Source organism: Primulina eburnea, chromosome 16, assembly GCF_022965805.1.
Source record: "Primulina eburnea isolate SZY01 chromosome 16, ASM2296580v1, whole genome shotgun sequence".
NCBI classification, from domain to species: Eukaryota; Viridiplantae; Streptophyta; class Magnoliopsida; order Lamiales; family Gesneriaceae; genus Primulina; species Primulina eburnea.
In genome coordinates, this window is record NC_133116.1 from 7,922,674 (window position 1) to 7,943,467 (window position 20,794).

The window sequence follows — 20,794 nt, forward strand, 5'->3', positions numbered from 1 at the left end:
CTCTCATTCACTTCCCTCCAATTCCTCTTCCCATCAATCATTTTCTTGACAACTCTGTAAATCTGCACGATTTTGAGTTAGTATTTGGAGAGAGAACCACGAGTCTCTTCTTCAAATATTAACCTCCACCTCCCTCCGTTAAATCCTCGCACTCTACATTTCACATTTTGCAAAAGCACGGCAAGAATACGGTTTAAGAAGACCGAGAAATGAGGGAAATCTTACACATTCAGGGAGGGCAATGAGGAAACCAGATCGGGTCCAAATTCTGGGAAGTGATTTGCGATGAGCACGGTGTGGATCCGACCGGGAAATTCAGCGGAGACGGGTCGTCTGACACTCAGTTGGAACGGATCAATGTCTATTTCAACGAAGCGTCGGGTGGGAGGTACGTGCCTCGTGCGGTGCTCATGGATCTCGAGCCTGGGACAATGGACGCTATTAGATCCGGCACGTATGGACAGGTCTTCCCCCCTGATAACTTTGTGTTTGGACAGTCTGCTGCCGGGAATAATTGGGCTAAGGGACATTATACCGAGGGAGCGGAGTTGATTGATTCGGTGCTTGATGTTGTCAGGAAAGAGGCTGAAAATTGTGATTGCTTGCAAGGTTTGTTACCTGATCCTTCATCTTCTCTTTTCTTGTTTCCTAATTGTCATCCTGCGAATTAATCAGTTGATGCATGGTTACATTTTGTATATCTGCATGGTTTGAGGCGTTATGTTTTTTTTGTGGGAAATGGGAATATTTGAAAAAAAATGTGATACATAATTTACTTTCGGGTTCCTTGTTAGCTTTGGTTTGCTCATTGATGATAGATCTTGAGCGTATTGATAAATGCGTTCATGTGATGTTGGTTTACTGGGAATTTGATCTAGATTTGGAATTGTACTTGTGCTTGAGTCGTGTCACTAGTTTATTGTAATTTTCGGATGCTCTTTTGGAGTTTTTTTAATATATAAAATCAAGACATTTGTGATCGTTGAATTGGGTGAAAATGTCGATTTTCATGAGCTAATTATTGATCGTTCAACTTTATTACGTTGTTTTGCATTTTGATGGTAGAGTCTGTGGGGAACATCCTTCTGTTGCAAAATTATGCTTGCGCCTCACAGAGTGTCTGCCTTCTTGAATTGAGATATATGCGTATAACCATATTTATTGTTAATGGGACTTGGGAACTCCATACCAGATGCAAATTACAAATATTAGTTTTTATAATTTTTTTGCTATTGTATTTGATTTTAGTATGTTTCATTGCTTCCAATTATATTGGGACACTTACTGTACTGCTGAAGTTTTAACACATTGCATTTTGTCCACGTTAGTATGACATTGCTCGTTGCTTGAGGATCTCACGTGTTTTCCCCTTCTATAATATAGTTGATCAAGTTTTTAATCACTATGCAATTCTTCCAATAAAAACAAGGGGAAGAAGAATTCCCCAGACAGTCATTAAATTTTCATTGGTTTCACATGGTCAGGGTTCCAGGTTTGCCATTCACTGGGAGGCGGCACGGGATCTGGCATGGGTACCCTCTTGATTTCAAAGATCAGAGAGGAATATCCAGACAGGATGATGCTTACGTTTTCTGTTTTCCCTTCACCAAAGGTCTCCGGCACTGTTGTTGAACCATATAATGCTACACTTTCTGTGCACCAATTGGTGGAGAACGCAGATGAATGCATGGTACTTGACAATGAAGCGCACTATGACATCTGTTTCAGGACGTTGAAGCTCAGCACTCCTAGCTGTAAGCAACTATTTAGTTACTTCAAGAAATCATATAAAAAGCCACATCTCTTGGTTTTTAATTCGTTGTTTTTAATTTATCTTTAAAAAGTAAAATCCCAACCAAGTGTCACCTTTTCTTCTAAGAATCTTCTGTATCAAACAAGCTCTTTCTGTTGAGACTGCAAGTTATTGAATCATTTTTTTTCCCAGATAAAAACAAATTTTTTTTTGCCAGTTGGAGACTTGAACCACTTGATCTCTGCAACTATGAGTGGAGTAACCTGTTGTTTAAGGTTCCCTGGTCAGCTCAATTCCGATCTCAGAAAACTCGGAGTGAACTTGATACCTTTCCCACGACTCCATTTCTTCATGGTGGGATTCGCCCCACTCACCTCTCGTGGATCCCAGCAATACATCTCTCTCACCGTTCCCGAGCTAACTCAACAAATGTGGGATGCCAAGAACATGATGTGTGCTGCTGATCCTCGTCATGGTCGCTATCTGACCGCCTCTGCCATGTTCCGTGGGAAAATGAACACCAAAGAGGTGGATGAACAGATGCTTAATGTGCAGAACAAGAACTCATCATACTTTGTTGAGTGGATCCTAAATAATGTGAAATCTAGTGTGTGTGACATCCCACCTCGAGGTCTGAAAATGGCATCCACTTTCATTGGAAATTCGACATCAATTCAAGAAATGTTTAGGAGAGTGAGTGAACAATTCACTGTCATGTTCGAAGGCTTTCTTGCACTGGTATACCGGGAAGGCATGGATGAAATGGAGTTCACTGAAGCTGAGAGTAATATGAATGATCTGGTGGTTGAGTACCAGCAATATCAAGATGCCACTGAAGACGACGATGAAGAGTATGAACACGAGGGTGGTGAAGAGGTTTACGAAGGTTGAGTACCAGCAATATCAAGATGCCACTGAAGACGACGATGAAGAGTATGAACACGAGGGTGGTGAAGAGGTTTACGAAGGTTAATATGGTAGTATTCTCATTACTTTCTGCGCTCTCAAATCTTCTACCACATAATTGTGTTTCATTTCATATATTTAGATGATGATATGTGGAATAAATTATTTTAAGACACATTATCATTCATCTATACACATGAGTTAGCAGATGAAATATTATTAGAAATAGGAGATTTGAGATCGCATTCCCGTTTTGTTTCTTCCATGTATCGTGTAACATTTTCTTTGTTGTGTTCTCATTCTTCCAGTTTGCTGATGTGTTTTCCACAAGTTTCATGTTATGTACTGTGTTTAGTATGAATATTATTTGTCAATGTGTTTTAAATGCATTTGTTTGGTAAATGTAATATTTCCCCCAGTATGATCAGTGTATTCTGCTTGGAGATTAATTATGGGCCAAACCAGGAGACCCCTCCCTCTGTTAAAAGTTAAATGAAACTCTATGTAACACATAGGCTCAGACTCATGTCACAGTTGCCAAAACATGAAATGTGGCAAAAAAAGATTTTTGGGGTAAATGCTATTTTGAAAACCAATACCAATAGAAGAATGCAAATATCGAATTAATGATCATTTAAAAAGTTCTCTACTACTAAGTCAATCCTAAATTTTGAAAAAAGAGTAATTAATATCATGTTCTTGGTATTTTTATACCACAAGCGTTCCTCATGGACTTAATCTGGATTATTCCCTTCCTCATCCTCCTAGCTTCAGCCAATCTGACCCGATTATCAGCTATCTCTTGATTCTCATCCAACGGCTGAGTTGAGTCCACCCCAAAAGCCAGTTAGGTTGGGCCGATACGGTTGACCGACTCAAGCCCATTATTAGGTGGGTACACTTGGGTTCTAATGGGCCCAAATGGAAGATAAAGTTTATGAGCCGTCTGATCAGCAACGAACGGCTGGCGATGAGGCAACATGATAGTTTCATCATGCTGGATAAAATCCATTCCAAGGTTCAGAAATCTTCCCATGTACCTTTCAGGCTCTTCTTTTCTTTGGCGAGTTTTTAGTGCCTGTAAAGAAGATAAATACGGTCACCAAATAAACCAAAATAATAGCAAAAACATCCATCTCATATATAATAATACTAATTATTATTATATGATTTGTCACATCATAATTCGCAATCGAATAATGTGAATTTCTTATTCTGTAAAAAAAATTCATGAAAGTGATGGATTTATACCTCTTGTTTCTGTTGAAAAATTATTTAAAAATGTGAAAAATATTTGTGTTGAAAATGTGAATGTTGAATGTTGAAAATTAGGTAAAATTAGGTGTTGAATATTGAAAATTAGTGTGTGATGATGTATGTAATGATGTATTTTATTTTTGGTTTATTTGTAAAAAATTTCTATAAATAGATCTCTCATTTGTGAAGAAAATCACAATTGAGTAGATAGAAAAATATTATAAAGTGTGTTGTTTGGTAAATTTTGAGTTTTTGAGATTTTTATTTTTTACCATAAATTTTTACTTTTTCACAACACATTATCACGAAGCTCTAAAAGTCCTACATCCTTTTCCAAACTCCAAACAGAAGAAAAAAGTAACAAAATTAATAATATTTATAATACTGTTATTTATTTATTGTGTATATATTTAATATATAATATAATGTTATTATTAGAAATAATACAAATAAATTTTTCAAAAACTTGTTATAAATCCTGGGATGATGTTAAGACGACATCCCACACTCCCGGTAAGGGATACGACAAGTATAAAAGCCTATAATATTTTTAAACAAAATAACTTATGATACCTCTTTATAATAATGTGATATGATATACATAATTATTTAAACATGACTAATATTATATACACCATATTATTACCATAAAATTATACAAATACATACAATTATTTTTTTATACACCAACGGTAATAAACGGTAACAAAACGGCTAGTTTTTGCTCTATAAATACAATCTCACAAATATATTCAATCATTCCAACTTTCTCTTCTTCTCTAAAAATTATTCTTCATCAAATTTTCGAAGAAAAAAGAAGATGAATTTCATGAGGTTATTTTTAATTATTTTGGTTATCATACTCACCAGTCTTGTATTTATCGGAGAATATCCTCCTCATGTGTTTTTTTATTTTACGAATACTTGTACTTATTGTTTATCCATTACTTTATATTGCAATATTCATTAAATAATAAAATGCATCGTAATTTTTAGTACCACCATGGCAAACTTGGCAAAGCTCGAATTCATCGCTCTTGATATTACTGGGAAAAACTATATGCCATCGACTCTTGATGTAGAAATGCATCTTGAGTCATTGGGTCTAAGCGAGACCATTAAAGAAAATGGTATATCTTCGTCACAAAAAAAAGCAAAAGCTATAATATTTTTACGACGACACCTTGATGAAGGTTTAAAATGTGAATATCTCATCGAAAAAGATCACATGGCTCTGTGGAAAGGATTAAAAGAGAGATTTGAACATATAAGGGAAGTTATACTTCCGACCGCCCGTGATGAATAGAATATGTTAAGATTCCAAGACTTTAAAAAAGTCAGTGATTAAAATTCAGCGATGTATAGAATAATCTCGCAGTTAAAATTTTGTAGACATGAGGTTACAGAATCAGAAATGCTTGAAAAAACATTTTCCACGTTTCACGCATCAAATATAACACTACAGCAACAATATAGAGTGCGTGGATTTGCGAGATATTCTGAACTCATCGCCTGTCTTCTTGTGGCGGAAAAGAACAACAAGCTGTTGATGAGAAATCATCAGTCCCGACCCACTGGATCAACAGCATTTCCAGAAGTAAATGCTGTAAGTAAAAATGAATTTAAACCTGGAAATCAAAATCAAATTCAAAGACAAGATTTTGGTCGAGGTCGAGGTCGTGGGCGTGGACGTGGACGAGGAAATGGTCGTGGCCGTGGTCGAGGCCGTGGTTTTGAGAACAATCGAGATAGTTATTTTTATAACTCATCTCAAAAGAGCGTCACGAACCACCCACCGAAAAGGCATCATGAGAATATGAGTGTTAATGATAATCACTCAAAAAGATTTGAAAGTTCTTGTTTCAGATGCGGCACTCCAGGACATTGGTCTCGTATTTGTCGAGTTCCCAAGCACCTTTGCAAGCTCTATAAAGAATCGATAAAGGGGACAGAAAAAGAGACCAACTTCACTGAACGTAGTGACCGTTTGAGTGATTCAACTCATTTTGATGCTGATGATTTTATGAATGATTTCTCTGAAATTGATCAATATTTTGGTGGGATAGAAATGAAAAATATTGATGCTGCAAATTTTCTCAATGATTTCTCCGAAAATGAACAATATATTGGTAAAATATAAGGGTAAAAGAATTTATTTTTCATGTATACATATGATAATTATTTATTGTACAATTATGATATGTGTTGTATTTTTCAATTAATTGCATATGTATTGTCAATAATTTTTTTTTCATTGTATATTTTTTTGAAGTTCAAATATGGAAAATGCTGCGAACAAAGCTGAAGTTTGCATACCTGATAGTGGTACAATGCACAGTATCCTCCGAGATAAAAGATATTTCTTGGAACTAAAACCAACAAAAACAATGGTGAATACAATATCAGGTCTTGTAGACTTGATTAAAGATTGTGGTAAAGCACAATTTTTATTACCTAATGGTACAAAATTTTTGATCAATGATCCTTTGTATTCACCACAATCAAAAAGAATTTGTTGAGTTTTAATGATATATATTCACATGGGTATGATACTCAAACAATGAATGAAGGGAATGAGAAATATACGTGTCTTACCACATACAAATCAGGAAAAAAATATGTAGTTGAAAAACTACCAATGCTCCCTACTGGATTGCATTATACATACATAAGTCCAATTGAATCAAACATGGTAGTTGATAATTCTTCAATACTGATCAATTGGCATGATCGATTAGGACATCCTGGTTCAACAATGATGCGAAGAATTATAGAAAATACACATGGTCATCCGCTGAAAGACTAGAAGATCTTTCAGAATAATAAGTTTCACTGTAAATCATGTTCTCTTGGAAAACTTATTATAAGACTATCACAATCCAAAATCCAAACTGAATCACCAATGTTTCTTGAACGTATTCAGGGTGATATTTGTGGACCAATTCATCCACCATGTGGACCATTTAGATACTTTATGGTATTGATTGATGCCTCCAGCAGATGGTCACATGTATGTTTATTGTCAACTCGAAATGTTGCATTTGCAAGATTACTTGCTCAAATAATAAAATTGAGGAATCAATTTCTCGATTATACAATCAAGAAAATTAGACTTGATAATGCTGGAGAATTTACTTCCCAGACTTTCAATGATTATTGTATGTCTATGAGAATCATTTTTGAGCATCCTGTTGCTCATGTACATACACAAAATGGATTGGCTAAATCATTGATTAAACGTCTGCAAATGATTGCTAGACCAATGATTATGAAAACAAAGCTCCCTATTTCTATATGGGGACATGCAATTTTACATGCTGCTGCATTAATTCGCATTAGACCAAGTGCATATCATAAATACTCCCCATTGCAGCTTGCATTTGGTAAAGAACCAGACATTTCTCATCTGATAATTTTTTGATGTATGGTGTATATGCCTATTGCACCACCGCAACGAAAGAAAATGGGACCTCAAAGAAAGATTGGAATTTATATCGGTTATGATAGTCCATCAATCATTCGATATCTTGAACCTCAGACAGGCGACGTGTTCACAGCACGTTTTGCTGATTGTCATTTTAATGAGGAAATATTCCCAATGTTAGGGGGAGAACAGAAACATAGAGAATGTTATTCTGTGAAATTACAAAGATCATTATATGGGTTAAAGCAATCCGGCCGAATGTGGTATACTCGGCTAAGTGATCACTTGATGAAAAAGGGATATGCAAATAATTCAATATGCCCTTGTGTTTTCATTAAGAAAACAACATCCGGATGCGCAATTATTGTTGTATATGTTGATGATTTAAACATCATTGGAACGAATAAAGAAATTCAAGAAGTTGTGTCATACTTGAAGGAAGAATTTGAAATGAAAGATCTTGGAAAAACCAAGTATTGTTTGGATTTACAAATTGAACAAAAAGAATGTGGAATATTTGTTCACCAGACAAATTATACAGAAAAGATCCTTAAACGTTTTAATATGGGTAAAGCAAATCCTTTAAGTACTCCAATGGTTGTTAGATCATTAAACATAGAAAAGGATCGATTCCGTCCATGTGAAGATAATGAAGATATTCTTGGTCCAGAAGTACCATATTTAAGTGCTATCGGTGCCCTTATGTATATTACAAATTGTACAAGGCCTGATATATCTTTTGCCGTAAATTTATTGGCAAGATTTAGCACATTTCCAACAAAGAGACATTGGAATGGAATTAAACATATATTCCGTTATCTACGAGGAACGACAGACTTGGGACTTTTGTATTCAAAAGATGCTAATCCAAGTATAATTGGTTATGCCAATGCTGGATACTTATCTGGTCCACACAAGGCACGTTTCCAAACTGGATATGTATTTACTCGTGGAGGCACTGCAATTTCTTGGCGTTCACAGAAACAAACACTTGTAACAACTTCATCAAATCATGCCGAGATTATTGCACTACATGAAGCAAGCCGTGAATGTGTGTGGTTAAAATCAATGACTCAACATATCCAAATCTCATGCGGATTATCATTTGACGAGAAGCCTGTGATACTATATGAAGATAATGATGCATGTGTTGCTCAAATGAAAGAAGGATACATAAAAAGCGACAGAACTAAACATGTTCCTCCTAAGTTCTTCGCATTCACCAAGGAGCTTGAGAAGAATAAATGTATTGATGTTCGTCACATTCCATCAAGTGAAAACTCATCAGATCTCTTCACAAAGGCACTTCCTACGACAATATTCAGAAAGCACATATATAATATTGGGATGCGCAATCTACGAAATTTGGAAAGAATTGTTCGTGTCAACACGAAGTTTAATTTTTATTTAAATTTTTTTATTTTGCAGGTGTTGAAAAATCAGTAGTTTGGAGTTCTTCATCTATCATAAAGTCAATGATTTTTATTAAATTAAATTTTCAATATTATTAATTAAATTTACAACTGTTATATTTCGTGTTATATATTTCATTCATATTTTTTATTTCATATAATTTAAGATGGTAATGTTTTTAAAGAAGTGACAAATTTTAATGTTAAAACGGATACGGATGGCTTTATATTCTTATCGTGAAGAGTTATATCAGTCGTAATTTTAATATAATTATTAAGACGAAAAATGAGTGTTTTGAAAAAATAAATAATTTCTATTGTTTTATCAAATCAAATGTTAATTGTTGAGTACTACGTAATTTAGATAAATTAGGACATTAATATAATTTAGATTCAATCCGAGAATTTTTAAATTTTTTTTAATCCTTCACTTTTAAATAGAATGAAAATTTTGATCAAATGAAAAATAATTTTGTGATGTTAATTAAATTTTAGGGATAAAAAATGTTAAAAAATATTATAAACTAAAAAATGTTGTAGCAAGTTTGAACTGATATGAAATTATAATATAAATTTGTTTCTTTTATTATTTTTTTATCAGTATATAATTATTCTACTTATTTTTAAAATAAAACAAAACAAATTTTTATTAGTTTTGTGGACTCAAAAAAATATTGTAATTTTAAAAATGTAATTTTGATTTTGTATTTTTATTTCTAATTAATAACAAATTATTCTTGTTTTGTCTTACAAGATGGGGGCATATATCAAACCGAATGTCCTTCACTTGCAGGAGACTCATATCTCAAGAACAATATCAAGGGATAATATCGATACCATTTTAGAAGTCAGATGATCGGATAACTGAATTTCGAAACTTTATAGTTCTGGCTTAATTCATAATCATGTCTTGACCCTTCTGAATGAGATGTGATTATATGGTATTCTCCGATGTGGTTTTCGACCTATTGACAATCATCTTATTACAGCTTTAATCGAGAGGTGGGGACGTGAGAGTCATACATTCCACTTGCGTGTTGGTGAGGCCACTGTCACACTCCAATGTGTTGAAATAATATGGGGTTTGAATATTAATGGTCAACCTGTAACGAGAACCGACATGAGTCGCACAGCTAAAGAATGGCAACAAAAATGTGTCGAGTTATTAGGTTTCGCACCCACTGCATCTTTAGTGAGTGGAGGACGCTTGTCGATGGCTGTTCTAGACGCATAGGGATGGCAATTTCCCCCGCGGGTTTGGGGCCCCGCGGGGAAAACCCGAAACGGGGATGGGGATCCCCGATTTTTTCGGGTTTGGGTTCGGGTTCGGGGATTTTTTTTAAATCCCCGATGTAGTTCGGGGCGGGTATGGGATTACTATCCCCATCCCCGAAATCCCCGAACCCGCCCCGAAAATATATTATCAATAATAAAATAATAGTATTATTAGTATTAATAATATAATTTTTAAAATATTAATAATATTATTATTGTTGATATTGATATTAATATTAATATTAAAATTATATCAAATAATAATATATAATAATAAGTTTTGGTTTGAGAAAATATCCGAATCCGTCATCATCTTGCCATATTATTATTTTTGAAATGGGGATGGGGACGGGGATGGTAAGTTGATCCCCGAAGTTTCGGGTTTGGGGATTCCCCGAACCCGAAAAAACGGGGATGGGGGCGGGGATGGGGGTGGGGATGGCATTCGGGGATGGGGATGGGAATGGCAAACCCGCCCCCGCCCCGGCCCATTGCCATCCCTATAGACGCACATTGTAGAGAAAACCATATCGACAATTCAGACTTGGAGGTGGTGCAATACACTCGATGTATAGCCTTGATGGTAATTGGAGGATGCATGTTTCCTTACTCCCGTGGTGGTGGTGTGAGTCTTATGTATTTACAGCTACTTCATAATATTCCTCGGGTGAGTAGGTATAGTTGGGGAAGCGCTGTATTATCTTTCCTTTATCAAGAGTTATGTAAATCATCAATTATAGGGAGGAAAATAATATGCGGGCCTTTGTTGATATTACAGGTAGCTTTATTATTTTGTCTACAATAATGTGACAATTTTTTGAAACTAAAAATATATTTTTTTTAATGATGATATTTTGTTTAATGCAGGTTTGGGCTTGGAGCATGATGACATCTATTAGTCCTAATGTACATGGTTTTTGTCATATTGTTTCTGCGCCCCCCGATGTAAATGATAACAATTATGATACAATTCTTCCAATCGCTCCTTATGGAGCAAGGTAAACTTTTGCAAATCAATTTAACATTTGAGTTATGAAAATATTTAAAATTAATTGTATTTGTTTATTTAGGTGGGCTCGTCATTTCAGTCATACTCATACATCTACCCACTCAGTACGGATTATACGCGAGATACTGGATCTTATGGAGGATGGCCAGGTGTCTGAAAATCAATATTCATCCATATTAATACTGACAAAAATATAACACTCGTATTGATTTTTTATTTTTCTTTATTAATTTCAGTTTAATTGGACTGTTTACGATTTCGAAGCACTTGATGTGCAAGCATTCATTAAAGGACATCAAGGGGAAATATGGCGATGTGTATGTCCTCTCATTTGTTTTGATATTGTAGAAATGTATCGTCCAAATCGAGTGTTGCGTCAATTTGGAATGCGACAACGAATTCCCGAACCTGCAACTGATGGGGGATGATCTACACAATCTATCTCGAACAGGACACCGTAATTTTGATTGGAAAGAATTTCATAGTGGTCCAATTGAGATTTGGAAAAATAAGGAAAAACATATCGCAGAGGATATGCTCGTCTCTGGACATATGATGGTGGACTATCAATATAAGAAATGGTACAACAACATCACTATACGGTTCATTTCTCCGAACAGCGAAGGAGTTGGTTACTCCAGTGGACAAGCATGTTTCAGAGCCATTGTGGTTAGTGTTGATGAAAATTTAGCCATGTAAACTAATTTTCTTTATTTGCTAGCATTTTCTAAATTGATTTGATTTGTGTTACACAGGACGAGGAAGCAACCACACTCATAAATCGATTTGGAGGGCTTAACGTGCATGAACAATCGAGGGAGGCACTTGAAGAAGCCATTCAAGATGATTGGAGAATTGGACGACATTTTCGTGATGCACTGAATAGGGTATCTAATGAAGAAGAAGTGCAACATGATATACCACGTAGAAACTCGTTTCAAAATCGTGAGGAATGTAGCCGTCGACGACGACGTGAATCGGGTTCTAGTAGCTCATCTGATTCACATCAACATCGTACACCACATGGATGTGACGTCCCTGGCACATCACATGGTCATTACATGCATGGGCCGTCACGTGTTCATGAAATGTCTGGACCGTTACATCAGCCTTCAGCAGTGTATAATGTTGACTATCGACCATTGATGCAATATGGTTTTCACACTCCAGATGTTGCTAGTAGTGTATCTCTCACTGAGCTTCTAAATTCTGAACATCGACAGTTTGATAATGAAGTACGTTCATTTTATCACGAAATGCGTCCGAACTATTTGAGTTCACCGATTCCTTTCCATGGATTTTCCGCCACTTCATCTAGTTTTGCTCCAGACAATTTAAACAGAGACCGTAATACAGAGACGGATCGTAATACAGAGATGGAAACAGAACATTTTAACTTGCGAAGAAGTGTACGAGTGCGTATACCACACGGTTGCGGCACTGGCCATTTCTATTACTACTAGTATTAATATATCATCTATGCATGTTGATTTCATATTCTCGTCAATCGTAGTTTGTCATTTTGTTTTCGCATATTTCTTTTGGATTGTTATGATATTTGTGTTTGAAGGATTTTTTAAGTAACTATTTCTATTTTTTATTGTTTTGCAATGTATTATTATTTTAAATGTATTATTGAACGTGGAAACAAACTTCAATGTTTGAAAATAATATGATATATAATGGCATTTGTATAATAAATATTATACAATTACAATTCATATATTTGAAAATATTGTTAAAAAACACTATAAAAAAATTTATTTACAAAATGTTGACTTATATGTAATTAACCAAGTTGAAAATTTAATGTATTTTCTAATACAGATTTATATTTACATAAATCATATAACGTGATATAAATTTATTGACAAAATAAATAACAAAGACCAAAGCAAATAATCAAATATCAATTACAACCAAGACAACAACTACAATTATTTAAAGACCGTTGATATTACACACTTAATACACAATCACACTTAACTTGCAACACAACTCTTAATATTATTATGATAAATCACACATGAAACTCCATGATTATGACGTGCCACCACGTGCATAGGTTTGTCTCTCTCTTGTTGTTGGTCGATCCATCTCATTATGCAACCTTGATGTTCTATGTCTACCAGTTCTTCGTTTTTCACGTCGACCTTGATCATGGTTTAATTCAAATTCTGCGTCATCCCAATATGCTTCATCTGGTATTGGGATAAATCTTCCTTCATATATTTTAACATATTGGTGCATATTAAACCACGGCTGCATTAATTCCATCGGGTCCAATCTGTACCACTTTGCTGTACATATGGCATGAGAGCAAGGTATTCCAAAAATTGTCCATTTCCCGCACGAGCAATCACGATTACTCTAGTTCACAACTTGTACATGTTCATTGTGTCCTAGTCGTCCCCGTGTTACTACAGATGCAGATTTGTCACTGATTTCGTATATGCTAACACTGTGATAGCTTGATTTGATTGACCATTGCTCGTATTTGTGGAATACAAAATCAGGCCACGATTGGTTGTTTGCCACCATACATGCAATTCTTTCTTTACGGTCAAAGAAATATTTCACACAACGTCCGATTGTTAACTGCATAATTGCTGAAATAGGAAGACGTCTTGCACCCTTCAACACATCAGATTTTAAAATTCACAATTCATAAAAAAATATTGAGAAAAAAAAAATTCAACTCAATCAATTAAAAGACTAAAAAAACAATAGGTGGAAAATTCAGGCTATCTAACCTAATTTGTAGGGAGTGAGTCTCATGTGAGACCGTCTCACGGATCTTAACCTGTGAGACAGGTCAACCCTACTCATATTAACAATAAAAAGTAATACTCTTAGCATAAAAAGTAATAGTTTTTCATGGATGACCTAAATAAGAGATCCGTCTCACAAATACGACACGTGAGATCGTCTCACACAAGTTTTTGTCATTTGTAGGAGGAGCCAAACTTTGCCTTAAGAATCTTTCGCCTCGCGGGATTACGATCTATACAGATTTTAAAAATCTTTACCCACGTATATAATCTAAATTTGTTATTTTTTGGTCAGGAGATTAATTCCATAATAATCTTAAAATGGTCAGGAGATTAATTCCACATCAATATATATAACATGTAAATATAAGCTTAAATAATTTAAAATGCACGATTTTTATTTTTATTTTTTGAGTTGGGATGTATATATAATAATTGGATTATAAACTCGAGATCCCATCTTAAACTTAGAATTTTATCACTAGATAAATGCGATAAATTTTGACTCCTTACTACTTGGATTAAATACTAGTATAGAAGATAGCTAAGCTTCACAGATATCAACAGTTAGCCATTAGAATGTTGAGATGAGAATTTTGCACCAAAATCCTTCGAACGTACTGCAATTGCATCATCACAATGACAATCATCATTCAAGAAAAATAAAGGCAAAAATTAACACACCAAAATTTGGATGTGAGGAACAAACAAGATGCTATTACTGCAGATTCCCCGGTAGTTGATTAGTTGGACAAGGCGATAGTAAAATTAGAGCATTTTAGTCAAGAAACAAGGAAGATCAAGAGAAATAATCGAAGTTTGTTCTAAGATGCTGTCCGTTTCTTTTCCTTTTTAAAACCTACCTCATAATCGTCACCTGTATAATCTTCCGAAGAGCTGTCCTTGCTCTCGCGTTTCTTTGACTGCTTCATTACAACTTTGGAACTAGACGTTCTTCACAACTCTAACGGATTCTGCTTAATTTCTTCTTGACCACGACAGTTTTTGTTGCTGTGCCCGTTTCTGTTTTTTCTCAGTAAACCAGACTCCATCATCCCGGAATTATATCAGCAAATGTTTTTTGACGGGATACTTTATCCATTCTAGTTCGCAGCGAATTTTTGTAAATAGTAATATCGAAGGTGGTCTGTATACAAATAAAATTTAAGCTCTAGTGATTTAAACAAGACTACCACATATGTACAACCAACACATTGTATGATATGCACATGTGCAAGGGAGGTATGGAAGACCAAAAGGTTGATAAGAAACCGCAATCGATGGAGTAAAAAATTTCGTATGAACGCCATATTCCCTAAATTACACCAAGAGTTTAATTCCCTCCAGCAAAACACATTTATTTCCTTCAGAACATGAATATACTTACTCAATGCCATGTTATGAAAGTGCTTCAGAGGAAAAAAATAATAGAAAGAAAAAGAAACGACTTAATTCGTTTCTCTCTTGCATTTTCAGGTACAAACTAGCTTCCATACTATCATCATATAGCAACAGTTTGTAGTATTCAATCAAGGTATTTCATGAGAAAACCGAAGCTAAAAAATGAACGACTAAAAGGATGTGTTTGTGAAACATATTACCGAATTCATGAATACTTGTTTCTTAAAACAAGAAAACTTGAATACACAAAAAGTAAAATTCAAATTTGAGCCGACAAAGGAACCTTTCTTACCATATTGAAGCCATATCACTCTTGCTTATACAAAGTCTCGTAGAAAATCCTCAACGGGTCTCTCTGAGCCAATTCAAAACACATAAATTCTTCCAAAATATCCAAATTCGAACACATTTTTTACAACATTAACACATGAAATTCAAGGGGTAAAATGCAAGTCTACTTCCTCAGGCGGGTCCCTCTTTTGACCTGGTAAATCAAATACTTTCTTTTCCCTTTTCTTAGCATCCCTATCAGTGTCACCTGCGTTACCTCCTTCCTTCTCCTCCATCTCCATCTCCACCTCTTCTTTCTTCGTTTTCTTCTTTATCTCTCCATTCATCCAAAACCCACTAATAATCATAAACCAAAAGCAGTAAACCGAACCAAAAAAAAAGATTATATTTTTTACCTTCTTATCCGGCTTGTTTGAGGATTTTTTTGAGCTGGGATTTTCAAAATCTTAATCAATTTCTTATTTTTTCACATTTTTAACTTATTTCTTGATTTTGGGTTCGGATTTTAGCTTGGCATTGCTGCTAGGCGATTTCTTCTTGAGATTGGCAACAGTGGACACAATGCTCTTTTTGAATTCCTCATCTTCTAATTCCTCTTTCTTCACGAGTTTCGAATCTTCTCGAGGCATTTTCAAGAAGGAATAATCAAATATTCATGAAAATCATCAGTTCAAAGGAAAAAATTCGTTAATTTTTCGGATTTTGAGAAACCCGGAGAGAAAGGAGAACGAAGGGTTTCAAATGTCATTTTACTGAAATCTCTGTGCTCTTGGGCTGCTAAGCAAACAGATTGGGCCTATTCAAGAACAATGGTCTTTTTTTGGGCTACTTATCCATCACCATCGACTAAAAACAAAAAACACCATATTTTAAAATTAATCGACTTTATGCTCAAACAAAAAACACCATATTTTAAAATTAATCGAACGTGTCTGAGTTTTTATAACATATAAAAGTAAAATATATTAGGTTTTTAAAAAATGAGAATGTATTAATCTATTAATGTTTTAATTTTTTTTTTATATGTTTTTACCAACAATGATGATTCATTTCTTTTGAAGGAATTCGAGATTTTCTAATTCATTTTTTCCTGAAAAATTTTTAACAGCCCGAAAAATTTAATTGCATAATTAAATGAGTTGTGATACTTACTGTAGTGTCTATTTTTCAACTCACTCGGTTTCGTTGGACGTGCCAACTTTTGTTTGCACAAATTTTGTGTAAATGGAGGCGTGCTATGTGCGATTGCACCAATTTGATCGACAAATGTAAAAATCTAAGTTCTAAAAGCAAAAGAGATTGTAATTCCATAATTTGATTGATAGTTATGATGCTCTAAGCTAATATGTACGGGAAAAAACATAGAAAAATGAAAATAAAAGTGGAAATTGCATGAAAATTCCTAAACATGATTTATATACATACAGAATAGAATCAAGGGAAATTCAGATAAACATGAAATTCATAAAAAAAAATTCCTGAAAAACAAAAAGTAATTGCTTGAATCCTAAATAATTTAATTTACTGGAAATATTAAGAAAATTACTGCAAAATAAAGAAATTAGACCAATGAAATTGAATGACTAGATATTTACTGTTCGAGCATTTTTTAATGATGGTTGTTGTTTGTCCTTCTGCTAGCAATGTTTGTTATTTTTCTTCCTCTTCTTATATCTGATTGTGTTGTTAACTCGTGCCTTAATTCTTCACTATCTTCGTCTTCGAATCGTGTAGCCAGCTAGCTTCTCCTTCTGTTTGAATAATTCCATATTCTGATTTCAATCACCAACTTTCAGATAATTAAGGGGTTTATAATTTATTGGGCTTGTTATCTTCTTCGGCTAATTTTATCCTATTGAGTTTGAGTTCAATATATTGTGCTAAATTTAATTTCTGGTGCGAACAATCCCATATCAAACAAGTCAAATTGTACATATTACAAATTTCTTACGCATGATATAAGCTTCTGAACCAAAGATGAGAACCCCATTATTGATCGAGTGAAAACAAGAAGTCTGTATTTTATCAATAAAAGTTATATCAAGTGGTCAAGCAGGAATCTCTTCTATGCCTTTGGGTGTTTTGACATTAACATGAAGCCTGGTATTGTTCTTCACCTCATCCTCTGCTAATTCTTGCGTCTTTTGGATATCTTTAGCCCATTTCTTGAGCTTTGCACGCTCGAGATCACTGCCCATCTTCCTCTTGTACATCTCGGAAAATGTTATCGCTTCATAGAGTATCGGTTTGTCCCCATCTCTAATCTTTAAAGGGTAAACAGTGGCGTCTGGTGCTGGATTCTGAAATGTTGCTCTCGATATTCTGCTGAAGTTTGAGTTCACTACTGCTTGGTGATCCGCATTCTTGAACCTCCCATTACTTAGATACTACTTGATCAGGACGAAGATCAACACTAATTCCCCTCTTAAATCAATTTCTTTAAAAACTTTTCAAGAAAAACGGGTAATTACATACACCATGTCGTGAAATTCCGAGATCGTTAAAAATAAACACATACATCCCCGTGTTTTTAAATTTTGAGCACAAACGTCCTTGTTGGTGTGTGTTCTCTAGATTTGAAAATACAAGGTACTTTTGATAGTCACGACAGATTTTTAACAATCTCATGATTTCATAAGAGTGGTGTATACAAATTAACCCCCAAAAAATTTTCTTTATTTGATTTAATTTGCTAAGTTATTTAACTCCACTCTTCTAACATAAGCACTTCAAACAAAATTTCCATGCAACTTTGACGTCACGTTATTCGAACTCTGGATCGATATCTAGTCAAGGGAAAAATGGAATTATTACTCACATGGCCATGGTCCCCAGGGTGTGTTTGGTTGAGTGGATTAAATAAGGATAGATTAATAGTCAAATATTTATCGTTAAAATTTTAAGATGTTTTAATAATCATTTTGACCCGATTTAAGATCTAATTTTATTTATCAAATAGTTATCCATAAAATTGGATCTTAAACCGGGTCAAAATGATTATTAAAACAACTTAAAATTTTAACGATAAATATTTGACTATTAATATATCCTTATTTAATCTACTCAACCAAACACACCCAAGGTTTACAACAAAAGCCCCTGCAACGGGCTGAACCGTGATCCAAGTATTGCCACCATCCCGGGTCGCCTGCAGACCTCCGACCTGGTCCTGGAGCAGCAAAGTGATCGTACCCGGATCCGTGTGTCGTTTCAGCCCGAGTGTGAGGTCCGGTTGAGGGCATTTCGGGTAGAAGTTCACCACCACCTTTTGATCCATCTCAACACAGGCTTTAGTTAATGCCTCCTTGTCAAGTCCCATGGCCTCAGATAAAACCTCCAACAACTTGCAAGCAAGATTCATCAGCTGCTCGCTGTAGGCCTCCGTCACGGACAGCCATCCCTCGGGCTTGTCGGGCCATCTCGATTAGTCTCGGGCCTTGATCGGGTACGAGAAATATGTCACAATTTCTCTCCAGTCTTGCACAGTTTCATCCTTCAAACAGAGGAAAAAAAAACTTATTTATCATTGAGGTTTTAGATTTTTTTAATTTTATCATAAGAAAATAACTATTAATTTTATTAAAACTAATATAGACTCGATTTTTTTTTAAATTTTTTTTTTTCAAATCATTATGAAAATAACTATTAATTTTATTAAAACTAATATAGACTCGATTTTTTTTTAAATTTTTTTTTTTCAAATCATTATGAACTTTTCAGATAAAAATTTAAATTTAATTTGAAAATGCTATATATAATACATTAGACCATCTAGTTAGTCGTTTTATTAATTTGTGGCAACCGCCATGGGTACTTTTGAGTTTGCACGTTGTCTTTTTATTTAGGGGGAAAAACGTAATATGTTTATATTTATGAATTATTAAAAATTACAAATATGTTATGCATGCAAAAATCATAATGAATTTGATTACGTTTTTTTTTAATTGCAATCTTTTCCCCCGTGACATATCACGTTAAAACATTTCTAATAAATGAAAATTGTGGTAAAAAAGCTTGAAAATAATTAGCATGGTCTTGCAAATTAATCAAAACCACTAGCAATATATAAGAAGGAAATAAGGGGAAAAAAGATAATTAATTTTAACCATATTTTTTTAAAATGGGATTTTTTGCTTCAAAACTATAATATATATGAAAAAAAATTCGATAATGCATGAATGAAAATGAAAACAACGACTGTATAGACCTGCAAATGGCTGGAGACGATAAAACCACCTTTCTTGCCACCACTCATATCATAACGAAGCTTCTCCTCCGGTGACAAGTCGAAAAACTCACGAGCCAAACGAGTCATTTCTGTTATGAGTTTGACATCGATTCCATGATCTATCTGTAAGAAAAACGTGAGACATGTTAAAGAAGAAGCGTGTACAAATTGATATTGACGACGACCAAGAAAATTTAGATGTGTACACGATTCTCCTTCTGAATCTCGGCTCCCGATACATTCATCGATGGTATGAAAAAACGCCTATAAAAAGAGACGATTGAGGTCCCTAAGCACACACATCTCATAAGAAATATACACCATCTACGGAGAACGTGAAGTGCTTAGAAGGCTTCAACCATAAGGAACTCAGAGAAAATAAAAAAATTTCAATGGCCGGAGGTAATTCTCGATCCGCTTCCGTATATTATATATCATGTTTATATACGTGCAAAACATGATTTTTGAGAAAAATTTCTAACATTTGGTATCAGAGCCAGTGATACCTCTACCTTTAAAATTTGTTTTCTGAAAAATACGCGATATCATAAAATTTCTTTTGAAGTTTTTGTATATGAAACTTACCTGGAATTTGTTCTCGGCTGCATCTTGAAGATGAAAATATTATGTTTCTGATTTCTGAAAATTTTTTGAGAAAAGAAATTTCAGACGAAGGGAAAATTTTATTCCAGAGAGAATGAAGATGATCGATATAATGAAGATGCCTTTGTGATTGAATCATTATAAAATGCATGCGTGATTGAACCATTATTAAGGTCATCTCCAACTCATAAATCTATTTTGGTGCAGTTTCTGCACTAAAATGGTGCAAAAACTATATAACATTCATCTCCAACCCATCTACTTCAAATCTTAGTCTAAAAAAAAATATTCTCATAATATTTTTTTAATTCGATTTATTTAATTATTTTAAATATATTATTGAATATAATATTATTTAAAAATATCTAATTATTAAAATAATATATAATTATTATATAAATAATATTTATAATTTTTAATATTAATATTTATAATTTAAAAAAAAACCAAAAAAATTAAAAAAA

At 34.2% G+C, this 20,794-nt stretch overlaps 3 protein-coding genes and 2 long non-coding RNA genes across 5 annotated transcripts in view; 3 read left to right on the top strand and 2 right to left on the bottom strand.

Moving 5' to 3' along the window:
* LOC140817585 (uncharacterized) overlaps positions 1-20,386 on the top strand; it is a 36,130-nt gene extending 15,744 nt beyond the window's left edge. Inside the window, exon 2 of the long non-coding RNA XR_012114813.1 lies at positions 19,883-20,386. This is a non-coding gene — a long non-coding RNA (uncharacterized lncRNA). The remainder of the gene's footprint in view (positions 1-19,882) is intronic.
* LOC140816856 (tubulin beta-1 chain-like) lies at positions 13-3,044 on the top strand. Its single transcript, XM_073176336.1, has 4 exons — positions 13-609; positions 1,485-1,754; positions 1,971-2,557; positions 2,640-3,044. Exons 1-4 carry the CDS (start codon positions 411-413, stop codon positions 2,724-2,726), a joined length of 1,143 nt encoding a protein of 380 aa, XP_073032437.1. The 5' UTR covers positions 13-410; the 3' UTR covers positions 2,727-3,044.
* LOC140816818 (uncharacterized) lies at positions 10,537-12,675 on the top strand. The gene is made up of 5 exons (XM_073176289.1): positions 10,537-10,805; positions 10,895-11,025; positions 11,098-11,185; positions 11,273-11,353; positions 11,792-12,675. The coding sequence occupies exons 1-5, from the start codon at positions 10,608-10,610 to the stop codon at positions 12,497-12,499; spliced, it is 1,206 nt and encodes a 401-aa protein (XP_073032390.1). The 5' UTR covers positions 10,537-10,607; the 3' UTR covers positions 12,500-12,675.
* On the bottom strand, positions 14,400-16,351 carry LOC140816716 (uncharacterized). Its single transcript, XR_012114613.1, has 3 exons — positions 15,667-16,351; positions 15,501-15,563; positions 14,400-14,954 (listed from the first exon to the last, which is right to left on the bottom strand). It is a non-coding gene; the product is annotated as an uncharacterized lncRNA (long non-coding RNA).
* LOC140817583 (flavanone 3-dioxygenase F3H1-like) lies at positions 17,369-19,829 on the bottom strand. The gene is given in 4 exon segments (XM_073177345.1): positions 17,369-17,886; positions 18,318-18,333; positions 18,580-18,992; positions 19,707-19,829. Coding segments are annotated over 4 exon segments (876 nt in total). The 5' UTR covers positions 19,815-19,829; the 3' UTR covers positions 17,369-17,547.
* Positions 20,387-20,794: the final 408 nt, after the last annotated feature.